Source organism: Microtus pennsylvanicus, chromosome 3, assembly GCF_037038515.1.
Source record: "Microtus pennsylvanicus isolate mMicPen1 chromosome 3, mMicPen1.hap1, whole genome shotgun sequence".
Classification (NCBI taxonomy): domain Eukaryota; kingdom Metazoa; phylum Chordata; class Mammalia; order Rodentia; family Cricetidae; genus Microtus; species Microtus pennsylvanicus.
In genome coordinates, this window is record NC_134581.1 from 87763322 (window position 1) to 87786715 (window position 23394).

Genomic DNA, 23394 nt, shown 5'->3' on the forward strand with positions numbered 1-23394 from the left:
TCAGCGTGCATGGAGGTGCACGTGAGCATGCGTGCCACTATGTGCGAGTATAGGAGCACAATTATTTCTCTTACTGGATGGACTTGCTTGGCCGTCAAACCCACCTAAGCCTGCCTACCCCTCAAATGCTCAGATTGCTGTGTTTGACAGCTCATCCAAGGGGTTGTTTTTCCCTTTCCACAACCGTTCCCAAGAATGTAAACAAACCCAGACTGGGACATCTGGGTTACACGTTTAGTAAAAATTCTCTGGTGGATGGGGCGGAGAGTGTACACTGAATGGCCTTCCCAGGGTAGAGACTGGGCCTCACTTCACACAGCCAAGAACACGGTGGAGGGGGAAAGACCCACTGAAGGTTGCAAAGGTACCTCCTTTAGGACTGGGTTCCTTTCTTCACCCAGAAGTTCTAACCCAAGTGTCCTGTCGTCACACCCCGACTCAGCATTCTCCTGCTTTTGGAAAAAGGAAGGTAGAGCATGGGCCTGTCTGCCAGGTCCACGGAGCACTAATTATGTATCTAACAGGGCTCTGAAACTTGTTGGTAATGGACAGCACCTTCTCTTGGTCTACCTGCAATCAGAGGCAGTGATGTTCCCTTCAGGGAAAAGGTCCAGGAGGATTGCTCCAGGAAGGGTGACTAAGCACTGATGGGAGGGCTGGGGGAGAAACTGGAGTGAAATCATGTCAATAATTAGCCCTTGCAGAGATGGATGGATGGCTCCCAAGAGGTGCCTGGATAAACTATGAGATCAGACTGGAGGAGGCAGGGCTCTGGTCTCCAGTTATACAGAGGTATAGCTCCTTCTACCCCCCACCCCTCCAACTTCTCCCAGCATAAAAAGCCAAACTAAGGTCTCTTCCAACTTTTGACACCCAGTGTTCTAAATGACCCTCATCCTGGGCTGCAGAATCCTTCCAGCTCACACACCAGGAACCAGAACCTCAGGGATAATACCCCCCCCCCCACACACACACACCAAAAGGGCAAAGGGGAAGCCCAGGGTCTGACCCAGGGTTAAGGGTCATGGAGAAGCAAGCTGGTCCAGGACTGTGTAGCAAACCAACCTGGGGTGGGCAAAGAAGCCCTGGGAGAGATGTGGGTTGCCACAGGAGCCGCTTGCCGCAGGAGCTCTTCTCAGGGAGGAAAATGGATTTCTCAGCAGCCACAAAGTTTGTATTGTTGCACAAAGGAGCGCATTGATGGTGAAAGATCTCTGCATGGCAGGAACAATCTTTGGTCTGTTCTGCAGGCTTCCTTCACCAACCATTTGCCAGAGGGGCACAAACTGCCAAGCCCCTGCTGTTCCTGGTCTGCACCAGCTTGGGGTTGTTGACAAACAAGGGAGCCCAGGTGACCTGGCCCCAGGCACCAGGAGCTGAATCCTGCCCTAAAGGACAAGGAGTCCTTTCCCCCCAGTCTCTGGATGCTGCTTACTGAAGACTGAGGGCTCAGACTGGGAGCCAGAGAACCCTGCAAGGAGTCCTTGATGCCTCCCTATGGTGATATTTACAGCTCCCTCCCTTTGCCAGGCCCTGTTCTAAGCTTTGTTTCTGAACTATACTATTACTGTTACTGTGGCCCAGAGGAGGTTTGTTTTGCACAGAGAGATTAATGTGACAGTTTGTAAGGGGTAAGTTCAAGACACAGACACCAAGGACCGTGTGGTGACGGCCAAGCATGTTTACCATAGCTTTGGAGATGCATTGTGCAGAGGTCATCGTACAAAAGGGGTTACTGACTCAGAGAAGTTAAGAAACCAGGGAGCTGGGTGGTCCAGCCCGAATTTTCAAACATGGCATCCGGGATGAGAGGTGGGTGGAAAAGGGACTAGAAGAGCCAGTGCAGTAACTCTTTCCAGTAATAGCATAGTGCTGGAAGAAATACGAATTCCATCTAGGGATGGGGCAAATCCTTGAGATCTGATACACACACACACACACACACACACACACACACACACACACACACCTGCACAAGCCTGACAGGTTTCTGCTTTTTCTGCTCTTTGCTGTTTTCTTCTGCTTTCCAGCCTACCAGTCTGCGGATTCTGCCCAAGGGGTTTTCTGAGGGGAGACGTCCTCCTCACCCACCTTTAACTCCCAGACAAGGGGAAGCTGCTGGATCCTGAACCTGTGCAGAGTCACTGCTCATAAGTGTCTGGCATGCAGGTCCTGAAGCTGCGCTTCAAGCACAGTGGTCGATATATTTGGAGTGAATATTGTATAGGACTGACTGCTGGGAGGTCGACTTTGCTGAGATTCCAGAAGCTGAACCCACCCGCAACCTCCATAGTCTCCATTGCGGCGCCGCTACTGGATGAGGGTCGCGGCTGGTCTCCACCTTCTGTCAGCCTGCGCTCTCTGGTCAGCCTCTGACCCCCTTGGGGGTTTCCTCAATGACGCCGAGTGGTCTGGGGGTTCGGCTTCCAACTGCCTGAAACTCGGGTCTTTGAGACCCTCCTGGCCTGCCCCCCCTCCGCGTGCGGCTCTGCAGGCGCTGTGGCCTCCCACGTAGCGTTTTGAACTGGGTCCGTGCTAAAGCAAGAATGAACGTGGGGAGTGGTCAGGGTGAGCAGAGGCTCTAAATCTTCCTTCAATCTGTGAGTGGATGAAGTCTGAGAAACAAATTCAAAGCAGGCGCGCCTGCAGAGCCTTCCTGCAGAAATAGTCCCCAGCATTCAAGCGCATCCAGGGGCGGCTCAAGCTGCCTTGTTTGGCTAAGGTCAGACGAGACTCGAGTTCTCCAATAAAAATAAATCTCAAATTAATTATGGCCTCGAGCGAGAGGCCAGACACTTGAAGCTGCAGTTGTGCAGTCTGGAGTTTTGGCGCTCGCCGGCCCACCCCTTCCCCCCGCCCCCTTCCCAGCCACCACCTCCTGCTTTGCCAGCTAGATACCCTCTGAACTAGGGGAAAAGAGAGCGCTGGGAGAAGGTTTGGCCCCGAGACGCTTTGCCAGACCTGGCACCTTTAGGAGCTTCAAATGACCCAGTTGTTACAGGATCCGGAGGCACCTCAGGCTCCGATTGCTAGGTCCTCCCACTCCAGTTCCAGGCTGGGACCAAAGGAGCCCGGGAAGCCTGCGTCTGGAAAGTCTTGACCCGGTCAAAAGGGCTGACATTGAGCGAGCCAAGACACGTTTTGTCGGCCGTTCTCCTCCCTGGGGAAGCAGGACTTCCGCGTCTTTGAAATTGTCAAGTGTGTATGGTACAAAGCAAGTCGCTTCATCAACGCTTTAATGAATATTCTCCAAATTCAAATGCTTCCTAAATATTCACCCACGTGTGCACATCTTCTATACAACTTAGAAATGTGAGCCAGGATGTTTTGCTGTTGAAATTTTTTTTTCAGTTGGTGGCTTAAAAAGAAGAAATGTGTAGCCTGGCATCTTTGGCTCTGAGCTTCCCCTGACTTGAAAATCAGGGGAAGAATGAACTAGCAGAACCTCAGCGGCGGTACCTTACCAACTTCTAGCTCCCAGCCAGGCCCAGTCTGAGAAACAGTGAAGCCTACAGTCCTAGGAGCGCCAAGAGGGCGTCGACCACTGTGTGGGCAGGGGCTGCCATTCTTGAGCTAGACTGGTAGACAGGGGAAAGGAAAGGACGGATAAGAGCCACAGAGAGCCAGAAAGGAGGGGGGAGAAGGAGAAGGAAGAGGGCTAGGAAAGGGAAGGGGAGTGAGAAGTGAGAGAAGGGGAGGGACCTGCCCTCTCCCAGCACAAGACAGTTTTCATTTGCAGCAGGCCTCACCGCAGGCTCTCTATCAATTTGTCTCAATGCAAACATTCAAAATATTCTCTTTGGCTGCTCATGAAAACAATGTGAACTGCCAGGATCAAACCATCTTTCCAGATGTCTGGTGGTAACCACATTAAACAGGGCAGACTTGTTTACTGTTGTGTTTGGTTAGGGCTTTTCCCCCCTTCGGGATTTAAAAAAGAACCAGGAGGAGGATGGAGTGGAGTACCAAACCCAGAGTTACATAAGCAAGCAAACTTGCCCACCAGGGCAGTAACATAGGATGGAAGGAATCTGACATCCTATCCCAAACCTGCTCCAAACCGGGGACTGTGCCTTATTCTGGGTGGAGATCCCTGTGAATGGAGGGTTTGGTGGCAAATAGCCAAAGATTGCAAGGGTCCCTATGTCCAACTATGCGGGGGAGGTGTGTGTGTGTGTGTGTGTGTGTGTGTGTGTGTGTGTGTACACACTAGCCTCCCCCTCCCACCCAAAAAATGAGAAAGTGTTTTTTTAGTGTCAGTTTTGCAGGCAGAGAGAAAAGTACTCTTTAGTTTCCCAGCTAAGATGAGAGTTCAAGTCTTCCTTTTGGTCTGGACTCTCGTTGATCAGCACTGATGAGAGAAGAAATTGGGCTCAGAGAAGTTAGGGGTTTTTCCAGCGACTGCTGGTCACTGTAGTGAAGATGACAGTCATTTGTCAGAATGATCAACAGAAGTTGGAAAGAAAAACCTGATGGTTGTCTGCTACTAGGTGCTTTCTAAGGGGGACTGAGTTAGTTACTACGTGTGGAGTGACTGTTAGTGGCCTCTGTGACTGTCCAGTGCCTGGAAGGGGGACCTCGTGGCAAAGTAAACAGTCCTTTGGGGGCAGAGAGAGGCACGGTAAGGCTTGGGTGCACCGTCCTGAAAACTACGTTGTCCTTTGAATGTCTGTAGAGTCTGGGCTGAAAAGGAAACAATTTGGGGTTTGAAAGGATGTAATTCATTCTTCCTTTCCCTTTAACCTCTTTCCTCTCTGGAAAGCATGTGGAAACGCTGAAGTTGGAAGAGCAAGAGGGCGGGCGGCCCGGCCGCAGGCAGGAAAGGGTTAAGCCTGATTTCTTTTAATTGAACTCCAGAACTGGTGGCCCCAGGCAAAGGGGGGGACTGACCCCGCTAGCGGTAACCAGATGTGGCGGTCCCAGGGGAGCCCCGGAGCAGACCCCTGGATTGAGAAGCAGACAGGAGGAGGGGGAGTGGGCCCGGCCCCCACCCCACCCCCCACAGTAAACCGAGTCTCAATTGCTGGCAGTCTGCGCCGCCACTCCAGGTCTGGTCACGTTCAGACCCGTGTCTGTATTCGAACCCCAAATTGGAGCTGAATTGATGAGACTAATTTGGATAGGGGGGAGGGGAAGGGAGGGAGGCGAGGGAGCGCAATTGCTCCTGAAGAAATAAAGAATTTATAAGTCACCTTTTTGCTGCCGTGGACACCCTTTTGAATTTTTTTCCAATTTATTCGGATCTGCTCTGGATTTCCCCCCCCTCTTTTCCCGGGAGGACTCTTAAATAAAAGTGAGAAAGTCCACAGCGTGGTCTGAAGAGCGTGGATAAGGTAATCTGTTTTGGACGTCGGGGGAGAAGGGAGTCAGGCCATGAGCGCGGGTACCCAGAGGCAGCCTAACTAGACCGCCCGCCCCTGGGTCCAGCAGGGGAGGCAGGAGCTCTCAGAGAAAACTAGGCGGGCAAAGCGGCCACGCCGCTGGGTGGGGATGACAGTCCCCAGCTCAAACTCTCGGACCTCTGGGAGTCAGCAGAGAAGGTTGGGGTTGTGCTCAACCGCGGGGTGCCGCGCTCCCCAGGGCTGCAGAATGGTGTTGAGGGCATGCTCGCCCAAAAGTAGTTTCTTGGTATACTGCTGCGATAGTATTACGTATTACGGGCAGAACTTGATGCTGAGCTTAGGTTTGGCAGTCGAATACACACAAGTTAGAGAGAGGATTTAACACCAAAAAGCGTAGATAAGTAGCCCAAGATGCGTCTGGTCCCCTCCTTAGCAGGCGTGGGGAGCTGGGAGTAGAGGCGCACACGCGTGGGCACCGCTTTCCTAACAATGCTGGAGGTGTTGAATCACACACCCTTGACAGCTCAGGTCCGCGGCACCCAGAATCCGCATCAAGCCGCTCCGGAGTTCAGCACTTGATGCTAAAAGTTTTTTCGATCTTTCGGGTCCCTTCCTTCCTTCCTTCCTTCCTTCCTTCCTTCCTTCCTTCCTTCCTTCCTTCCTTCCTTCCTTCCTTCCTTCCTTCTCTCTCTCTCTCTCTCTCTCTCTCTCTCTCTCTCTCTCTCTCTCTCTCTCTCTCTCTCTCTCTCTCTCTCTCTCTCTCTCTCTCGGTTTACCTTGATCTACATCCGAATCTTCTCTAGCGGTCGGCGCCGCCAGGTTATCCCCTTTCCTAGCAAACTCTCCCGCCTTCTTCCTCCCATCCCCGAAAAGTTTGACTCCGGCTGGAAAAGGCATTAATGGATGTATCTGTGGGAAGAAACGGAAAGTGAATGAGTCAGGAGGGCCACCTTCGGCCAAAGGCCCAAGGGAAAGGAAAGAGGCCAGAGGCGTTTGGCTTTGGATTTGGTGGGGGGGGGGGAGAAGGTGGTGGGGGAGTTGCAAACTGCAGGAATCAGGGCGCGGACACTGGGCCACTGGGCGTAGACCCCGTCATTGTTCCTGGCCAGCTCTTATCTCCCAGGAGCAAGTATCCTGTGTGCGCAGTGCATGAATGTATCTGGGCATCTCCGCGTATATTTATATAGCGAGTGATGCGAAAAGCAGGACTAGGCAAGGAGAGGAAGAGGGGGTGTGGGGGAGGGAAGACAAGAGAGAGCAGAGAAGAGAGAGGAGAGGTCGAGGAGAGAGAGAGAGAGAGAGAGAGAGAGAGAGAGAGAGAGAGAGAGAGAGAGAGAGAGATAGGACTTCCTCCCCGATCGCAAAGTGAAGTCACTTCCCAAAATTAGCTGAAAAAAAGTTTCATCCGGTTAACTGTCTCTTTTTCGATCCGCTACAACAACAAACGTGCACAGGGGAGCGAGGGCAGGGCGCTCGCAGGGGGCACTCAGGGAGGGCCCAGGGCGCCAGAGAGGCCGCACCGTGCTAATCTGAAGGGGCTACGAGGTCAGGCTGTAACCGGGTCAATGTGTGGAATATTGGGGGGCTCGGCTGCAGACTTGGCCAAATGGACGGGACTATTAAGGTAAGCAGGGGGTAGTGGGCTCGGGACTCGGGCCGACTGGGGCTGAGGGAGGACTGGACGCCGGGGTCCCGGAAGACGTGGCCGCTCACCCTTCCTTCCGCGCTCCGACTTGCGCGGTCTCCTCTGGGCGGGTGGCGAGTCCCCCCTTTCCGAGGAGGCCGACCAGCCTTCCCGCCGAGGGCGATCTATCCCTCACTCTTTGCGCCACAGTGGAGTCCCGCAAGCTTCCACCGCGCCGCATGCGGGGCTGCAAGACCCGGCAGCCGAAACCTGGGGAACCGGGGCGCGGACCAGAGTCTAGGGCGGGATATCGCCGGGTCGCTTCCCACCCGGCAACCGGGCGCCCTGGCCCCGGCGCCGGGCACTCGCCTGGCCGCCAGCTTCCTCTTGCCAGAGGCCGAGAGCGGCGCGGGCAGGGGCAGCATTCGTTGCTAGCTGGGGTCCCCAATCCCCGGAGACAGTTACAGGGCTAGCTGGTGGTGGGGAGGGGTGCAAGAGAGTGTTGTCTGAGGATCCGGCTAAGGCGGCGGGTCCAGATGGAAGCCCCTGTTTACAAGTCAGCCAGACTGGTTTCTCTTCCCCTCACACTGCTGCTGCCCGGCGTTCTGCCGACGCTGGTTGCCCTGACTAACGGCCCGCCTCGCAGCTACTCCGGCTGGGAATCTCTTGGCTCCGCCGCTCCCCTGAACCCCAAATCTAGCACTCTGTGCATGCGCCAGCTTCAAAACAAGGGTTCCAGGAGCTGTCCTCTCAGTAAGAATTAAACTCCTTTTCAACCACCCGCCTGCGATGGCTGGTTCTGAGCCCGTGGCCCGGGGCTGTCTTGTCGATTCCACCCCCTATCTGCGCCGCCCCGCCTGGGTCTAGGTTGCAAAGGGCAGCCCAGAAGACCCGTGAGTCTGGGTTCCCTGTCACGCTTCAGAACGACTGACTCTTCAGAAAGGGGGAAGTGGGGCTAGGAGCAGAGAAGAGGGACACCCCCTTACGTGACTAGCCTTAAGAGGACTTAGGAGAATGAATGAGACCAGACGTTAGCTTCAAGGTTGCCATACAACACCAATCAGGAGTTGGTCTGGAAAAACTATCAGGATGGTGAGGTGGGGGACAGGCAGAGCCAGCCATTCCCCAGAACTCAGAGGAATGGACTTCCTACCTATGACTTGACTGAAAGGAGGCTAAGGTGTTGGGCTTAGAGAATTCAACAGATTGTTATCTCCTGGGTGGGGACAAAGTGTTTTTATTTTCTAAGTTCTCTCTGTCTCTGTCTCTGTCTCTCAACATGCTGACTTAGGTAAAAGGCACCAACTGCAGGAACTTGAAAACAGATGAAATAACTGATTGGAAGGGTTTTTAAGACCATCTAATCGGCAAGGTTTTCTCAAACTTGAGTGGGTGGGTGAAGGCCCTGCTCTAGAGACCTGAGAGTGGAGGTCACTGGGCCTGTTCACCTGGTTCCTTGCTTCCTGTTGGTGAGTTCAGGCAAGAGCCTACATCCCCAGGTTCAGTAAGCAGACGCTCCTCATAGATCCTCCACATCCCCATTCAGAACACAATCTACTCGCCCCCTCCCTCAAGACTCCCCTTGGATTCAGAAGGGTGGCAATATGGCTCCAGAGGCTTGATGTGGACACTCTGAAGAGAAATGAAGCAATATCTATGCAGTGTTCAGACCTCTAAACACAGGCCCTGAGCCTTGGAGGAAGCTGTGGTCTGTATACCCAGATGTGTTAACCTCGCTTTATGTACACATTGGGATGGGCATTGAAATCAGCCTTAGACCAGAGGTTTGGCACTTCACACCGAAGATGGGAGTGCGGACTCCTGTAGGACGAATGATTGGAGCTCACCAGCCCCACCTTGCTTCTCACCTGGGTGACCCGACACCACAGCCACTATAGGTCAATCTCTTTCTTTCCAAACTCTTCTGTATGCCAAGGCTCTGGAAGATTAGGTCTTTAGTGTAGCCTTCAGCATTTTAGCCATGGGCTCCTGTTTACATGTAACCTTGAGACTTGGGGATTGCAGCCCCCACTTACAGGATGGTCCAGTGTCATGCTTGCAATAATACTAACAGGTACTGGATTGGAAGAAAGGTCGACCAACTTCTGATCTTGATGTATGAATTCACAGCTATAAACTGCTTTGAGCCTCAATCTTCATTAAAAAAAAAATCCCATGGGACTGCCTTACACTTGTGTTTCCAGCTGCTGATCTACTATCCCGTTCTCCTGCCCTATGCTGACAGAGGTCAGAAGACACCAATTTGTAGACGTAAACTCAGAGTAGGAGTTGCCAGATTGAACCACCTGGAGCAATCAGCTTTGAGTGATTCCTCCGATGCGATTTTACACACCTGTGTGCATCTTCATCAGTCACCAAATTTGAAAATGCCGGTGGGTCTGGGTGCCCAGGATGTACCTGGCTCAGGATGCCAGGGAAGTCTGGTTTTCTTTACAGCAGTGCTCACAGAGCTTTTCGGCATTAGAAACCCCGGATCGTGTTGTCCTTCCAAATCATGTTCTCTACCTATCCAAGGATGTCTCTTGGGAGAACTCACAAGGGGAGCCTCATAATCTCGTTGCTCTTCTTCAGCTTTAGACAAGTTAACCTGCGATGTTAAACAACGCCCTACCCCACCCCTGCTCCCCACAGTGATATTATCAGTGTTGGAAAGCACGTGATACTGCTCGCTGCTTGAAGAAATGACCTGGTTTCAAAACCCCATCTTCGTTCTAGGCAGGCTTCCTTTGATCAGATTGATGCCATCTGTAGAGGCATGAATGTAAAGAGCCCCATCAAAGATTGGGTATGAACCAGAGAGAAGTTAGACCGGTGCAGAAAATTGAGAAATAAGGAAAGCGAGGAAGGAAGGACTCGGAGAAAGCCTGGGTTCACCCTCATTTCTACTACTTGCTGTGTGTGTGTCCTAGACAGGCTCTTTGCTCCTGAGTCTCAGTTTTCTCATCTGCAAAGTAGGTCTACAGTCACAGTAAGGATGAGATAAAATCTGCTACTTTAGGTGGATGCGCGTTCACTGAACTTGGTCATGGGTTAGAACTAGAAAAGGTTTGTTGGTCACAACAGTAGAATATAGGTCTGAATTTATCCTTACCCATATTTCATGACTTTGCTTTGTGTTTGTGATGCACTTCTCATGCCTGAGGCTCTACTTCACGTCTTTGGGGGAAACGGCAATTGATTGGCTCTAGAGAAGGTGATAGACACACGTAGAATATGTTTTAGGGCTCACATGTGATGGTGCTGGAGCAGGCAGAAGAACTAGGGTAACACTGCTAAAAAGGAGTTGAGATAGCCCTTCTGCAGAACCACTAAATGGTGATAGAGGAAAGAGTGAAGTTGGGGTTGCAGCTGTGGTCTCTGAACCAGAGGAGAGCCTTATGCCGCACAGAGGGCAGGCTGCTGCTCTCAGGGAGGAGAAACTTGGGAAGGAGCCCTAGGGAGAGGCCGTCAAGAAGGAGCACATCCATAGGGCAACTTTGGCTTCTGCCCTCCAGGTGGGCTTGGCACCCTTTCACTACTCCACCTCAGTATCGCCTAGATTCCCAAGGACTCCAGGCAAACAAGATGGTTATTTTGTCCATCCCCATGCCCACGCGATTGCTCTCTGAAGTAGCTACCAAGTGAACTCTTGCCACTGGAAAGCATTCTTCTCCTACTATTTAGAGTTACAGATTTGCAGCTTTAGAGATTTGGGGAACATTCATCCTCACACTTTTGTTTTTCCCATAGGAAAACGGAGGCCCAGGACACGAAGTGGGACATGCAATATCACAGGGCGCAAAGTGAAAATTCGGGGTTCAAAGGAAGCAAAGTAGAGCACTTTCCACTATAGCATGAGGGCATCATGTGTCACGTTAGTTAAAAATCATACAAGAATGCAGAAAGAGCTTCACACGGAGAAATCATGAAATAGCTGGCGCCTTAAACTGATGACACTCTGTAATTTGGTGGCAGATGTATTCTTCCTATCTTAAATTACATCTATACACACACACACAGACACACACACACACCACCACCACAACAACAACAGCCACCAACAGCAGCAACAACACCACAACAGCAACAAAAAGTGACAATGTCCAAAATTCCGGATAGGGTTAGAAAACATAACTGCTTTCCAAAATGAATCTGCTTTGACTGTATGCAATGCAAAAAGAGTTTCCATTATCAAGAACTACCCAAAATATACCATTATTTAAATAACCAAGAGGTCCCTCTTTTGATGGTGGGCAGGTATAAAGAATGAATTTTTGCCTCTTTAAATAAAACACTCTCAGATATATTAGGACACACCTAATAGATCTGTTTTCTAAACAGGGAAGCAAACAGTCTTTAGTAACAACCCCATTAAATACGACGTATGTATTTAAATTTTCAGTGTCTTCTTTAGTTTGAAATTGAGCAGGTTGGTATTGGTTTTAAAAATTGTTTGGCTGATATCAAACCTTTCCGCTACCCCAGAAATATAGCATTAGTCCAATTCCCTCCCACTAAAAACAAAAAAAATCTCAGAAAAATATTTGCATTAATAAACTTCCCCTTTTCCTACCTTAAACCTCATAAAAAATATCCACAAACTAAAGTTTCACAATCTAAAGTTTGATAGGCTTTCAGATGGGATCATTTGTCTTTCCGGACTTAGAATGGGAAGCCTACTGCTGGATTTCAGTTAGATGATTGGCTAAATGATGTTGGCATATAATATTTTTGTTTTGAATAATATGAATTTTTGAAGACGGAATTTCAAAGCCTGTCTGCCTTTTTGTTTTCGTTGTTTATCTTGTGTGTGTGTGTGTGTGTGTATGATGTGTGTGTGAGCATGGGCACACACATGGAGATAATGGGATGGCCTAGAGTGTTGGTACTCACCTCCTACCTTGTTTGAGATAGGGTCTCTTTGCTGTTAGCTGCTGTATACAATAGTCTTGCTGGCTCAGGGTCTTCCAAAGAATCTCCTGTTTTGCCTTCCATCTCGCAGTAGAGTCCCTGGGAGTAAAGACTTGTGCTTTGTCTGTCTGGCTTTATATGTAACTCTGGGCATTCAAACTCAGTTTCTAAAACTTTTGTGGCAAGCACTTTAACCACTGAGCCATCTATCCAGCATGCTTTTGTTTGTTTGGGGGAAAGTCTGTCTCAAACTCATCATGTATTTAAGGATGATGCTGGACTTCTGAGCTCTCGGCTTTCACCTTCTGGGTGCTGGGATTACAGGAATGCACCATCATGCCTGGCTATAATACATTATTTTTAGTCATTACAAAGTTCTGCAGGTGTTTTTCTCTGCAGAAGGCTACACGCTGTTTCATTTTCTGTTTCTTTCATTTCTGCCATATTCATGTCATTCATGTTAGTCACTTCATTAATAGATGGTTTTACCAAATGATGTCACTTAGTAATACACTTCGAGTTGTTTCTCCAGGGGTAATAAAAGGAATCACCATCCATTCCCCTTGCTGTTACTCCTGGGTCTCGCATCTTTGAGATGTAGCAATCTCTAGAATACCAGTATTCTGTGTGAAGTGGACACTGTCTGCTGACCAACCATATTGATGCAACTGCACAATTGCTGTGCAGAGTCAGATGTGGTGACCTGTCTGGGATTCTCAACTAGAGGATGATGCGCCAATGGGATTGCTAGGTGTCATGGCAGCCTGTGCAAGCAAAGGACAACCCAAACTGCACACACGCACGCAAAGATGTAATGAGAAGAGTTGCACGTGCAGTTTCTTGGCCCTTGCAAAGCACATTCGCATGCTCCCTTAGCATAAGTGAATCTGGAAGCTGGCCTTGAGGTATGGATAGATTTGCACATGGTAATATGATCAAGAACTTTGGAGAGGAAATGCATTGGGGAGGAGGTGGAAAGATTAAAGAGAAGAAGAATATGGAAAGCTTTAAATATTGTGATAAAGAACTCGAGTTTTAAAAAATATACAATAAGAAATAATTATTTTTAAAAAATTTTATGATTGTCTTCATAGCTGTACAAATCCCTTCAGTCAATGGAGAAGACGGTTTTTTATAAACTCGACTAGAAGCTTCTAGTAAATTATCAGGACTAGGCAGCAAGTGTTGAGTTTGAGGAAGCAGAAAGGTCTGCAAGATGATGCTTACTAAGCAGGCATTGAGTGGGGGAGGGAAAATTCCATCGCTTTGGGTTTGATAAACATATGATTAGCCAAGAGTGGAGTGTTACCCTTGCCTGCGTTCTCAACACTTAGCAGGTAGAGACCGGAGTACCCCAAGTCCAAGGACAGCCCAAGACACACGGTGATTTCACAGTCAGACTGAGCTACATGCCAAGACCATATTTCAAAAACCCAAGGACTGGGGATTTGGCTCAGAGGTTAAGCATGTGCAGAGTACGCATGGATCTTGATCGGATCCCCAAAACTGTGAAAAAATGTTTAAAAACATTGCTTGCTGCATTTGCTCCCTCAAATATGACCTTTTGCCCAGTGTTCTGGGGAATCTCGCCATGAGCTATCTCTTTAATTGGGAGGGCTATCCTAGTGACAAGGGCAGCTCTTTTTACCAGTCAACAGATGGTGATACTGACCATGAAAAAGGGTTTTTTCCCTGAGACTCAAATCAAATTTCTATGGAAATTCAGAGAAGTGTGACCTTCTCTCATGAGGAGGTCTGGCCCATTGCCTCCATCCCAAGCGCTGACATTTCATCTGATCAAACCAAGATTCAGAGACTTTTGTCCCTCATCCCAGGAGGGGCTGAGACAGAAGGGAGAGCACACTTCCAATACTTCCACTTTCCAGCACTTTCAAAATCACTCAAACCCAAAGGCTTTAAGGTATTTCCTATCTTTAGGGAACAACATACCTGCCATTTACTTTATGATCAAAATCTCCAAGTATGAAAGTTTTCAAAACCTCAAAGAAGACACAGACTTGAGTACTGTGGAATGATTTCCCAAGAGCAGGCTCATGTACTCGGTCGGAGCTTTGCATCTGAGGTCACAAAAGACCTTAGGTCACATTTCAGTGCTCACATGCAAGAAGCCTGAATTACAGGTGCCATGGGAGCTGTAACCTTGATTTTCTAGACACGTGTGACTTTCACAAATCTACTAGGATCTAACATACCAGGCATAGATTTGTTCAATCTGAATATTCACGGATTCATTGATTTTGTGTGGAAAGGAGACCTAGTCTGAAAGCGGGCAATTGTATCCTACCATTCATGCAGCAAAAAGGCAAAACAATCAGGTTAATGTTAAAAATTGCTCAGTTTCTAACATGTCTTTATGTTGACTCTGTTATAAACAACAGAAGCATATGCTTGGGTTGAAATGTGTATGTCCACAGAGTCATTTCTGATTTAGATACTCACCATTTCATTCATACTCAATCATTTATTCCTTCACCCAAGTTGAATAGTCCTAGCAACGCCAATGCTCTAGAAATGACCCGCCTCTGTCAACGGAAACAAGATGTCTCCACTTCTTGAGATTTCTAGAGAGTAGAAGTTTCTCTACTTCCTTATTTTGAGTTCTGATCCGTGATTCCAAAGAAGGCAATGGCCATTTGGAGGGACTACTTATACCTAGATTAATGCTATGGAGACATTAAGCATAATGTCGCAAGCTGACAGCAGTGTAGAGCTCCACAGCCCCCCTATCTGAGGGGATACTAGCCCCTTATCTAGACATTTTTGGAAATCTAGAGCTTGAGTCAAGGAAATTCCTCCTTCTTTCTCTCCCCAGGTCTTCAATATCTATATTAACACAGCAAGCAAAGTAAAACAAAACAAAACAAAACAAAACAAAAGAACAGGGCCCCCTGTGACTCAGGGACAGAGTAGCATGGCCAAGGCGCTCTGCTTCTTCACTCGCACCACACAACACACAGGCAAACTGGGGAGGTAAACGAGAGCTCTCAGAGACGGTGTCTCAGACTCATTGTCAGGCCAAAGACCACTTACAGACCAATAGAAAAACACTATTAGATAGGAAATGGACAAAGGTACTGGAAGAAGAAATACAAATAAACAATCAGCTTAGACTCCCAAGCCTGTGCCTACGTAAAGATCTTCAAATGAAAATAGTGCGTCTCTTACCAGCGTGACCTAAGTGAACAACGAGAAAGTAATACTGTGCCATGCTGGAAAGGGTGACTGCCTTACCTTTATCTGTGTTCATTCAGATACCTAAGATGTAGCTTATAGCAGCAGCTTTATAATGGCAAAACATGAAAAATGATTGAAGTTTATTATCAGGATAGTACTAGATAAATAATAAGGGAGGATATGCACAAGAGGATGTCGTGCCAATGTTAAATGGAATAAAATAATTCTTATAGACTCTGATCTAGAAAGCTCCCACTGAAATACAGTTATGTATAAAAATGAAAATGACAAGCTGCATAGTCAGTCCGTTTTTGGAAGAAATCTAAGCACATGTATGTATGATCTTTTTATGTCCAAATAATTTCTAGAGGTATATGCAAATTAAAACCAGGTACCCTTGAATATGAAAAAGTAGATGTTTATCTTTCATATCATGAATTCAGGGAGCATATTATTCCTTAATCATTAGTATGTATTATTTTTACAATTTAAAATATGCAAAAATTAAAATGGTCTCCCGGAAACAGATTTATAGAAACCATTCTGACCAAAATGCACGGATCCCAGAGACTTGAGACCCCCTTTCTGTGACAGAGCGTGGCTGAGAATTCCCATGCAGCGTTGCTAGTCCTGGCTGCACCTCAAAGCAATTCCTGGCTCTTGGGCAAGTCCCCTGGCTTCTGCTACTCACACGCCATTTCTTTGTTTAATCTGTTCATGTGTAAACTGAGTTACAATGGCAACATTCTCTTCCAATCCCAAAATTCATCCTGGCCAGGTTGTGCACTCCTGTGTCTGATTTTGGAGTGTAGGTGGCTGAACCCTTTGACCTTCTTTCTGGCCTGGTGTAGCTCTAAGATCTCAAGGTTAAGTTGTTCTATCAGGTGACGCCCAAGACCAGCCACCGCTGAGCTGTTACAAGGTGCTTTGTGAGTTTCTGGGAGCCCTGTTTTCTCCACTGGCAATTCATGGGGCAATGGTTTGAGCCCTGTGAATTGACACCATCTAAGAATAGGGCCCAATCCTGCACTGGGGTCTCAGACTCTTAAAAATTTAGTCTTGTTTAAAACCCCAAAACACATTTGGCTCCAAAAACTTTACTCTGGACTTTTTAAAAAATCCTCTTTAATTGAAGGGAAATTGAATTTGTCTGGTTTTTATTCATTTACACTTAACTCTTAAGAAAACAATATTTTTTGAGAACTTATTTGATGTCTAAGAAGAATGTTGAGTTTCTTAATGAGTTTTCTGGAAGGCTTTTAATTTTTTTCAGCTTCTTAAAACAGGAAGTGGTGCCGTGCTCTGGGCAAACATAGTCTGCCCAGAAGGCCCCAGTTAGGTGTGAAGTAGTATCACTGGCCATGTGTGGACCCCGTGGCCCAACTAAAGCCTCTTTTCTTCTAGTCCTTACCTCAGATTGGATGCATTATTCATTTTCCACCTAAGGGTCATAAAAACTTGGATAAGCAGAGTCATAAGGGAAAAAAACCTGGTTGTTAATCTGCCTTTAGGCAGTAATTTCTGGCCCTTAAGATATACTTAGCCTTGGTCCTTGTACCAATCCTATGGGTCTGTATTGTTTCCATTTGGAGCAAATGAGTAGCTGATTCAAGGTCATTTATTGGGTAGAAAGGGGAAAGCCATTACCCGGACCCGATCCTGATTGCCTTCAACGTTTATGGAGTTTAATCAGTGTGAAAAATCACCAAACTGACAGATGCGTGTCCATGTGGTTTAGGATTCAAAGCCTAACTCTCCTGCTTCCTTCTTTGTTTTGCCTACTGGCCTTGGATCCGAGGCGCTGCACATGTTCTAGGCAAGCGCTTTGCCTCTGAACAACAATCAAAGCAATGTTTTTTTGTTTTGTTTTGTTTTTTATTTGCTATTTGTTTTTAGCTGGGGTTTTGCAAACTGTTCAGGTTGGATCTGAACTCGCTCTCTCGCCTAGGCGGGCCTAGACTTTTCAGTCCAACTGCCTGCACCATGAGGCTGAGCGCTCACGCACCTTGTGAGGAATGCATAGGTTCTGCTGTTTCTAGTCGCCCACCGTGACTTGTGAGCACAGCTCTTGCTGGTCAGAGTCATTCCACTGCTCATACTCCATCACCAATTATATAGGAAGACTTTAGCCCCGTGTATCCAGGGGAAAAAAACCAGCCCGACTTTGTTGCAGGTGTGGGAGCAGGCGGGCAAGAGACAGACTGTGAAATTGCTGGGCTCTATTTTACCATAATGAGCCACAGAGGAGAAACAAGGCGGGTACTCTACTCGATAGAAAGCGAGCAGATACTTGGACTTGACCACGCTTCCTCTTCTGTCTCCCTCGTTTGCTCTTTGTCCCCTCCTCCTCTAACTCTTGCTCTCCGCTTCATCCTCGTTCACTCCTGCGCTCCCAAAACTACACACAAACTTTAAGTAAGAGGACAGATTTGGGCAGTTATGAGAACACAAAGAAGGGAGTGTTCTGTGAAGGCTAAAGGAAACGGCTGAGCAAGGCTGACTCCGGTCTCCAGTTTCTCTTGAGCAGCGGTTCTTGTTATTTCAAGGCGCACTGACTATAGCAGCATCCAAAGCCACTGCACATCAGTTCCTTTTATCAGCCCAAGTGAGACTTCCTGTGGACTGGCCCAGCTTCCTGATAGATTTCCTTTTTCCTTTGGCAGAACAAAGAAAACCATAGCTCTGAGGATCCTTGGGAGCAAACATAATTTAGCACTAACGCATCTATTATTTTAAAGTTCCATTCTCCACGCCTAAGGCCAGATGCTCACCTTCACATTCTTCTCCCACAGCATTCTGTCAGCATGTGGGGAGGCCTGTGTGAGACTATCAGGGCTCAGGGGCCCACCTGAATATATCCGACTTGTGGTTTCATTTCATTTTTAAAACATGGAAAATGAAGGCAACTGTTTGTGTGCCTGTCTAGCCTCTCACAGCAACTGTGGCACAGCGTCTTCTTGATATGCCCCTCCTTTGAACTCTTGCAGATTAAGAGGGCATTGGGCAGAAAAGACAGATTAGGTCTCAAGATTCAGTGTCTTGGGAAGTGAGAAGTGGGCAAATCGACCATCAGCATAGATTATGGATCTATATCCCCTAAAGGACACATTCCATAATAAATGTAGTTCCCAGAGTGAAGGCACTGGGGCTTACAAGGACTTTGATCCTTGATCCGGTTCCGGTTCCATTCCTGACTGCTGTCATGCTCCAGATGAAGAACTGGGAAGGACACCCATTCTGTAGGCACCACTTTGAGGAGCTAAGCAATCACATTACGAAGGTGGGCTTTTTGTTTATGATAACCAGTGTCTTAGAACAAGAAAATACTCACACTGGCATCTACTCTTTGGCAGGGGCATCTCAAGAAGAGCAATTCATTGTGGTTAAGTGATAGGAAATTCTTTTAGCCCAGTTCTTCATGGTAACAGCTCTAGAAAGAAACAGGTTAAAAGGATGTTCTTCAAAGAACAAAATAATTCAGATACTCTCTGGGAAGAAGAGCGTGGGTGAAGGTGTGCATCTGCACTGGGGTAGCCAGGGTTGGTGATACCAAGTGGAAGGAGGAGACTTGAGTCATCGCGTGTATTGTTGGTTTTCAGATACTTCAGTCTGCCTCCGTCTTTGTACCCAGGTCTGATACTGTCAGGCCTTCTAGAAAAAAGACCCCTGAATTCTCTTACAAAATTCCCTTTAGCCCTTGACACACTGTAAAGAACTGCTCAGTTATGACTCCATCTTCCTCCCTAATAGAGTCCACAAATTCCATAATGAAATCTCACTCAGCGATGATCTTTAGGACACCCCTATAGGGTCCAAAGCTTTAGGGACACCTGTACTTCCTGTATTTCCCAGAAGATAATGAACATTCTCTTCCTCTGCTTTAGGAAAAGGGCATACAAACCATCTTTCCCAGAAAGCTTTGGGGATGGATCCTGCGGTTGGGGTTTGCTTCTCTGGGCTGCTAAGCTGTTCCTTCTGGAGAGTCAGAGATCTGTGTGGATTGTCTGGGTCTGCACTGTAGTGAAGGAAACAACACAGCCCACTCCCTAAACCCCCCCCCCCCGCTCTCCCTGCCTTTGACCCCCAAGAGTCTTGTGGACCAGCCATTCTCAGGCAGTGGGGCCTGCCAGAGTTTGTTGCAATTAATCTTTTTCTTCCCATCAGTGTGGACTGGGTTTGACCCAGACTCTTCCCTTCCCAGAGCACCCTCTTAAAATTTTTTTTTTAAAACCCTATGTGTATTTCATGGGAAATTTCACACGCCTGTTTCTGATTCATTTTCAATTAAAGGCTCAAAATACTGGTTTTGTAAGAGCCCTTTGATGATTCCGAATTTTGTTGGTTCATTCTTTCTGTCCTCCTAAATGTCCATAGAAGTTTATTAAATGTCACTCCCACATTTGCATGCTTAATTGTTACAAAATAATTGGAAACAGGAGAGGCTGTTTTATTACTGTGCACAATGCAAGAGCATTTATGGAGTGTGGAGAAAGAAATGTCTTAGAGATGAAAAATAAGGGCAGAGGTGAATGTCTTATAGTAAGGTCTAGTGGGGTCTCAGCGCTCAGACTTTTCTGGAAGGGAGAAAGGAGTGTTGTAAAACACACGAGTGTCTCCTACTTCATTCAACTGGAGCTCATGGGCACTCATTTAGCGAGGCAGCCTCATCAGAGAGGGAACAGGTAGACTGGCCGCTTTGAGATACTAATTTGAATGGGTTTTTAAATTCCTTCTGATTAGAGAGAGTTAAGAGGTCTGTAATCACCACAAGCCTTATTCTTCATTTCCTTCTTGGTCATGAGGAACATGGGTGGCAAGCCCATCTAGGTACACCTCTGTACGAGCGCTCTAGCGCTCATAGAAGTTTCTGGAGTCTGTGTGTCTGTCCTCTAAAAAACTTAAGTGAACCCCAGGTTTTGTGCCTGGTCTTGCTTAGGCCAGCTGGGTGCCATCGGACATGCTAGTCTGTCTTTCTTAACTTCATCTTTTCTGTCTGCACAAAAGAACTGAGAAGAGCAGAATGTGCTCCTTGCCCCTGTGGACTTTGTAACAGTCTGGAGGACTGAGATGCTGTGGATTTCTTGAAGAAAAGCATCGATTCATAACTCCAGTTCAAGTAATAACCGGGTTGCTGATTTGAAGGATATTCATATTGCCAGGGGTATACCAAACTCGGAGCCTCAGTTGGACTCAAGAGAGAGGGAGAGAGAGAGAGAGAGAGAGAGAGAGAGAGAGAGAGAGAGAGAGAAGAAGAAGGAGGAGGAGGAGGAGGAGGAGGAGGAGGAGGAGGAGGAGGAGGAGGAGGAGGAGGAGGAGGAGGAGAGAGCCTGCCCACTTCTCTTTCTTGTGAGGAACTCCCTACTAATATTCTGTCAGTTGAAGTTTGAACATGTAACTTCGTGTTCACACAACGCAATGTGCAAACAATGCCGTGTGTGGTCGAGTTACTTCTTGCCTAAGAAAGGTGATGCAAATTCTTAGTGGAATTGGTAGAGGCTTACTGTAGTGTTTTGTCAGATACCATGGTGGTGACAAAAGGATTTTTTGAAAATTTGAAGACTGGGGCTAGGGAGATGGTTCAGTAAAGAAAGTGGTTGCCATCCAAATGTGAGGCCCCAAATTTGAATCCTCAGATTTCGTATAAAGCTGCCTGCAAGAGTGCATGTCAATAATCCCAGTATTCCTATAATCATGTGAGAGACTGAGACGTGGCAGCGAGTCCCCAGAAGCTTGTAGGCCAGCTAGTCTGCCATACACAGGAGCAAACAAGGGGAGACCCTGTCTAAAACAGGATGGAAGACGTGGACCGACATCTGAGCTTGTTCTCTGGCCTCCACAATCATTCTATGTCATGAACACACACACACACACACAGATTTTTTAAGCATTAAGCTTGAATACCTAAATTCAATCCCACTCATTTTCAGTTTTGTGATCATAGCCTGAACACAAACTTTCCTCTCAGTTCCTATCTGCAAAGTAAGGATGACAATGATAATAATAATTAATATCACAATAGCACTTTCTACCTGTATTATTAAGTATCAGACACAAAAGATGCACAAAGGAAAGGTACTTTGTCATTGTTGATCATGGTTGTCTACACCTTTAATTCCCACACTGAGGAGAGTGAGGCAGGAGAACTAAGTTCCAGGCCAGACACACAAGTTATACTATTTTCCTCCTGGTCAGCATTTAAATGTAACAACAAACATTGCTTCCCCGCCCCCGGCACTAAGACTTCCAAAAATGGTTGAATTTGGTTGGATTGGCCAATTAGCTACTTAACTCATATCTCTTTGTTCACATAGACTTCATCTCTAGCAGTGCACCCCACAGATCAAACGTTCTTATTCCTCTTTTCCCTCCCTTGTATCCGGCTATTGTTTTGGTTGTGAAACTCCCAACTCAATCAATGGGGTTTTTGCGTAAAAAGCATAAAGAGATGGCAGGATGTGACTGTGGACTCAGGAATTCCAGGCTTGTGCTGTTGATAAAGAGACTCATGTCAAACAAACAAAAGCGAAGACCATTAGAGAAACAGCCGGTCCAACCTGAGCTACGTAGGCCCATTGTTTTCAGATTTATTTCTGCCTTTCTAGAGCCAGGACATGCTCACCTATAAAACACATGACCTTTCCAGATCATTCCCTCGGAAGAGTTGTGAAATCCCCGTTTTTGGCTGGTCAGATGCTATCTGGGTGCCTCGTCCCATTCTCCTGGGGCCTCTCTTCTCAGTATCTCCCCAACCCTATTTTTTTTGTTGGGGTCAATGTCGGGAATAATGGTGGCCCTCACCCAATGAGCCCAAGGAGGGTTTTCTTTAATCTCACGGCCTTCTCAGCACTTTAAGAAGGTCACATCTCTGTCCTAGTGTTGCACTAAGCCATCAAATATGAGGATGTCATCAGAGCTGGTGCGAAGAAGAAGAAAGTTTGCCCCACCCTACCTGGACTGAATTAGTCAAATGGAAAGATGGGAAATTAAGTTTCCTCTTTGCATTTTAAGCGTTGTGTGTGTATTTCAGTCTGAAATTAAGAACTCCTTGGGTCAGTCATTTTCTGTGTAGGGTTGAACTACTGCATGCATTGACTTTATTCCTGACCAACAGGAATGACATTTCCAAGTCCATGTAGCTGAACACTACTACTGTTAGAGCAAGATCAAGCCTGCTGCCTTCCTCTCCTGGAAAATAAAACAAAGTTATTCTCCAAATCTATATACCTCATTGAATGAACATTCTGCATTTCCCCCAAAAATCTGAGATCAAAGGTAAAAAGATTACTAAATATCACAATTACCAAATACAAATACACACACACACACACACATACACACACACACACACACACACACACACACACACACACACACACACACTTCAAATTAGAAAAGTCACATCACTGAATGGAAGCAAAGGCGCCTTTCAGAATTCTTCTGTTAGTTGGTATCAACTGTTTTATAAGGTTTAATTGTAGACAGTTTCTGACAAACACAATGTCCTAAATCTTTACCATGGCCCATGTCATGCCCAGATATTTACAACATATTCAGACAGCTAATATATTGCTTTCTGGTCTTTTCAGGAACATATTCTTGGGTTCTATTTGAGTAAAGGGGTTGTATTTGATAGTTCTGTGTCTGGTGGTCAAATACTTAACAAAACAGACTTATACAGGTAAAGAATTGTTTGGGCTTATAGCTTCAGGGAGTCTCAGTCCATCCTAGGGAAGAACCATGGTAGAGTTCTTGTCATTGCAATTGTGTGGTGATGCCTCCTTGCTTCAAAGTGGACCAGGAACCCAAGAACATTCTACAGTCAGGAATGGGGTTTTAGCTTTTGAAGACCTGTCCCTAGGGACCGACTTACTTGAGCCATCATTTGCTTCCCATAATTTCCATATTTTCCCTAAACATCACAATCAGCTGGGAAGATGAGCCCTCAGAACACAAGCCCACAGGGGGCATTCAGCAATTAGCTTACAACAGGGAGTAATATTTTTAAGATGCTATAAGAAAGTCAAACACACCGATTTTAAGTTATTCATGATTAAGAAACTCCCCTAGAGATATGACTGCTGGATGCACCTTTTGGGGAAGGGAAGGGAGATTGAGCTAGAGTCTCACTTATAATCCTGGATGATCTGAAACTTGCTACATAGATTAGGTTGGCCTCAAACTCTTGGTTATCCACCTGCCTCCTGAGTTCTGGGATTAAAGGCATGATACATCTCTGATATCTTAAAGCCATTACACACCCCTGAGCTCATGGGATTAAAGGGACAAAATACATTTTAAAAGAAGAGATTTAGGAAACCTTAT

The 23394-nt window shown here is 47.0% G+C and overlaps 1 protein-coding gene across 1 annotated transcript in view; it reads left to right on the forward strand.

The window, feature by feature from the left end:
* The first annotated feature begins 6445 nt into the window (after nucleotides 1–6445).
* Nucleotides 6446–23394, forward strand: part of Fli1 (Fli-1 proto-oncogene, ETS transcription factor) — a 117714-nt gene continuing 100765 nt past the window's right edge. The window contains exon 1 of the mRNA XM_075966421.1: nucleotides 6446–6966. Coding sequence (XP_075822536.1) covers nucleotides 6949–6966 — 18 coding nt within the window. The 5' untranslated portion in view covers nucleotides 6446–6948. The remainder of the gene's footprint in view (nucleotides 6967–23394) is intronic.